We start from the raw sequence: 4,484 nt of genomic DNA on the forward strand, positions 1-4,484 counted from the left end.
AGCACACACGAAAACTGCATGTATTTCTCATCCCATTCAGTAATTCTTTGTCAATCTTTTGCTGTGTTTTAAAATAATGAGATAATTACTGTTTAGATTTCATCTAGGTATATACATATATATATATATATAATTATTTTACAAAAACTTAATGTGTGTGAGATAGATGCCAAATGAAAAACTGGGAAAACCCCAAATCCATTAAATTTTGCAGAATTTTACCTTAACTATGCCTGTCCTTGTTTGGCTGCAAAAGGAATTTGCAAAATTTTAAGAAGCACTTCAGTGGAAAAAATCTCATTCAGTATCAGGAGATCTTGGTTCAAATTCAAGTCTTTCCATTTATGAGCCTTACAATGTGGAACCTTTCACTTGAACTTTAAATTTTATTTATAAAAACTAAGTACCCTCCAAACTTGTTTATTCAAAAAGTATTTGTTGATGATTTATTACATGCCAGTCCTGCTTTCACAGAATAATTCTGGGATTTATGTGCCAGGGTGGTGACTTCATATGCCATAAAGGCTCTGGTGGCAAGTCCATCTATGGGGAGAATTTTGATGATGAGCATTTCATCCTGAAGCATATGGGTCCTGGCATCTTGTCCATGGCAAACGTTGGCCCCAACACAAATGATTCCCAGTTTTTCATCTGCACTGTCAAGACTGATTGCTTGGATGGCAAGCATGTGGTCCTTGGCAAGGTGAAAGAGGGCATGAATATTGTAGAAGACATGGAGTGCCTTGGATCCTGGAATGGCAAGATCAGCAAGATCACCATTGCTGACTGTGGACAAATCTCATAAATTTGACCTGTGTTTAACTTTACCACTAGACCACTCCTTCTGTAGCTGAAGAGAGCACCCTTTTACCCCCATCTGCTTGAAATAGCCTATAATCTTTGTGTTCTCACTGCAGTTCTTTGGGTTCCTTGTTTTCCTTATGCCCCTCCAAGTTTAACTGGATTGCAAAGTTAACTTTATGATTATGAAATAAAAACCAAACAACAGCAACAAAAAATGAGAAGAGCAAGGACTGTGATTCTGACTGTTTAGTGCACACTGTTTTTTAATATGTAAAATAGTCTATGATCTAGAGAATTCAGGACATAATCAAAAAAATGCAGAATGCTAAGGCATGTAAAAGGAAACAAAATGAGATATATTGAGGCAATTCTCACACAATGTCTCAGTTATCCACAGACATTTGATGCTTATCTCTGTGCCTAATTATAGCCCAACCCAGTTCCTTTTGTGAACCTTCCTCCTTAGTCCTCCCCAACAGCAGCATGGAGTGTGGATTGCAAGAGGTCAACATTGGGATTAGAGACAAAAGTTATTAGAAGGATGTATATCTCTGTACCCTGCAAATAGGAATAACATATGCTTCAAATTGCCCTAGAACACATTAAAATCAGCACATACTATTAACAGAACAAGGTAAAGAAACTTTAAAATATTTCACAGCAAAAAAAAGACATAAAAAGACCATATAAATAATGCAATAAGCCTGAAATAAAAACGAAATTGCCAACCAAAAAATCATTTAAAAATAGAAAAGACTTTCTGAAATAACAATTGGGCAAGAGAAGAAAATAAAGCTGATTTTATAAGACAATATGCATAGCAACAGTGAAGAGAATAGTTTATGGTAAAATTTATGGGATATGGACTAATTTATTGTGATGAAATTTTATACTATAATTGATATCATCATTAAATAAGAGATAAAAATAAACCAAACATTCAGCATAGTAATTTACAAAAAAACTAACATCAAGAAATAATAAAGATATATGCTATAAAGAGAATATAATCCCCAAAAGTAGTATAGAAAAGAATGTTACCATCAATGCAGAGGATATTTTAAGTGGTTGAATAGTCTATAATTCTGTGCTTCTATTTGAAAATTACAGTAAAATGGGTATTTTCTAAGCAAGCAAAAATGACCTAAATTGTACCAAGAAGGATAAGAAAATAAAATAATGAATGAAGAAGGAATTGAGAAATATAATCAAAAGCCAATTCTAGTTCCAAATATTGTAATAAGTTATTCCTTGCAAAATTTTAATTAGCAGAAAATGCAAATGCCACCTAAACTATTGTAGTGCAAATAAAAAGATATAACTCTGCAATTCATTATACAAAGCTGGCAGATCTTGAGAGCAAGATGTAAGACAGCACAAAGAGAACTAAAGTTTAGGCCAGGGGCTCCCCTGGTGGCTCAGACGGTGAAGAATCCATCTGCAATGTGGGAGACCTCGGTTGGGTTGGGAAGAGCCCCTGGAGGAAGACATGGCAACCCACTCCAATATTCTTGCCTGCAGAATTTCATGGACAGAGAAGCCATGGGGTCACAAAGAGTTGGGCATGACTGAGGAACTAAGCACATATCTAAAAACACTGATGGAAAAATTCTAAATAATAGTAAACTCAATCCATAAACATAATTAAAAGTATAATATAACTCAGTTAGCTTTATGCAAGGAGCTTAATTGGAAAAATTTTAAATCTAACACATCATATCAGTAGGTCAAAATAGATAAATCATGTGATTATCTTGATACTGAAAAGATAACTTATAAAACAATATCCACTTTTAATCATCTTAGTACCTTAATCATGTAAAGAGTGAGATAATAAACAGATAATAAATGTCATTTTCAACTGTAAGATTCTGAAGTCATTCTCATTATAGTGATAAGATAACATTGCATGTGAGTATTACCACTGGGGTCTTCCCTGGTGACTCAGATGATAAAAAATCTGCCTGCAATGCAGGAGACTTGGGTTTGATCCTTGGGCCAGGAAGATCCCCTGGAGAAAGGAATGGCTACCCACTCCAGCATTCTGGCTTAGAGAATTCCGTGGACAGAGGAGCCTCAGTTCAGTTCAGTTCAGTTCAGTCACTCAGTCGTGTCTAACTCTTTGTAACCCATGGACTGCAGCACGCCAGGCCCCCCTGTCCATTGCCAACCCCCAGAATTTACCCAAACTCATGTCCATTGAGTCGGTGATGCCATCCAGCCATCTCATCCTCTGTCATCCCCTTCTCCTCCTGTCTTCAATCTTTCCCAGCATCAGGTTCTTTTCCAGTGAGTCAACTCTTCGCATGAGGTGGTCAAAGTACTGGAGTTTCAGCTTCAAAATTCAGTTCTACCAATGAACACCCAGGACTGATCTCCTTTAGGATGGACTGGTTGGATCTCCCTGAAGTCCAAGGGATTTTCAAGAGTCTTCTCCAACACCACAGTTCAAAAGCATCAATTCTTTGGCGCTCAACTTTCTTTAAAGCCCAACTCTCACATCCATACATGACTACTGGAAAAACCATAGCTTTGACTAGACGGATCTTTGTTTGCAAAGTAATATCTCTGCTTTTTAATATGCTGTCTGGGTTGGTCATAACTTTTCTTCCAAAGAGCAAGCGTCTTTTAACTTCATGGCTGCAGTCACCATCTGCAGTGATTTTGGAGCACAAAAAAATAAAGTCTGTCACTATTTCACACATTCATTTAACTGGATGAAATTAATAAAATTCATGAAATTAACTTTTGGAAATCATCTGGAAAAATAGAAACATATGTTGCTTTTTATACAGTGTTGTATAAGTACTAAGATATATTGTACTTTTATCCAATCGATTTAATGTTGGTCCATCCAATAAGATTGAAAATTAATACTAACCCTAACTCAACAATTCCACTTTAAGCTCTCCAAAGTTTCTTTTTCATGTTCAAGGAGATATGTACATGTATGTTCATTGCAATCTATTGCTATTGGTAAAAAGAGGGAACAGTCTATTCGTTAGGTCTAAAAATAGATTGATTTAGCCCTTAAATTGATCTGTATGTGCATATCCCATTACAATAAAGCTAGCTCACAAATCTAATGTTAAGTGGAATAGAAGTACACAAACATTCATGCACACGCACAGAACTCAGTTTCTTATTATTAAAGACAAAGCTATGAACTAATGCAGACAGATCTGTTACTGTAGCAACAGCAACCCCACCTGCTTTGTTCGAACTCAACAAAAGTAGAAAATCCTTGAAATTTCTTCCTCATTATCTTCCCTGAAAGCATTTCCTGATAGCTGATGAATCATGAATAGCACTATTTGATTGCCATAGAGTTTTACAGAGTATGGAGAAAGCAATTTGTTTTTGTCCTTTCAAGGTTATGTATTAAATAAAAACGTCAGGAATAGCTGAGGGATAATGATGGGGCTGATTTATGTCAGTCCATCAAGTAAGTGAACAAATCCCCAGTAAAAAGGAAATGATGGTATATAGATTAAGACATTATGTTAGATATTAGCAATGTATTCAGAAATATTTGTGGATACGTACACAAATGCAATTGTAGATGTATAGATAGATAGGTGGATATTCTTGCTATGAATAAAAGATAGCTTTTTGTAACAACTGATCATCCCCCTCTCCTTAAATAAACAAACAAAAAGCACATGAACATAGTTGTGCCC

The 4,484-nt window shown here is 35.7% G+C and overlaps 1 protein-coding gene across 1 annotated transcript; it reads left to right on the forward strand.

Annotated features, from left to right (window-relative positions):
* The first annotated feature begins 490 nt into the window (after positions 1–490).
* LOC128064747 (peptidyl-prolyl cis-trans isomerase A-like) lies at positions 491–805 on the forward strand. The gene has a single exon (XM_052657675.1). It carries the CDS (start codon positions 491–493, stop codon positions 803–805), a length of 315 nt encoding a protein of 104 aa, XP_052513635.1.
* Positions 806–4,484: the final 3,679 nt, after the last annotated feature.

The sequence above is a fragment of the Budorcas taxicolor genome, chromosome 19 (assembly GCF_023091745.1).
Source record: "Budorcas taxicolor isolate Tak-1 chromosome 19, Takin1.1, whole genome shotgun sequence".
In the NCBI taxonomy this organism is placed as follows: Eukaryota; Metazoa; Chordata; class Mammalia; order Artiodactyla; family Bovidae; genus Budorcas; species Budorcas taxicolor.

What these genes read in the sequence shown, in the direction of transcription:
- LOC128064747 (XM_052657675.1), top strand. Translation starts at nt 491, where the DNA reads ATGTGCCAGGGTGGTGACTTCATATGCCATAAAGGCTCTGGTGGCAAG.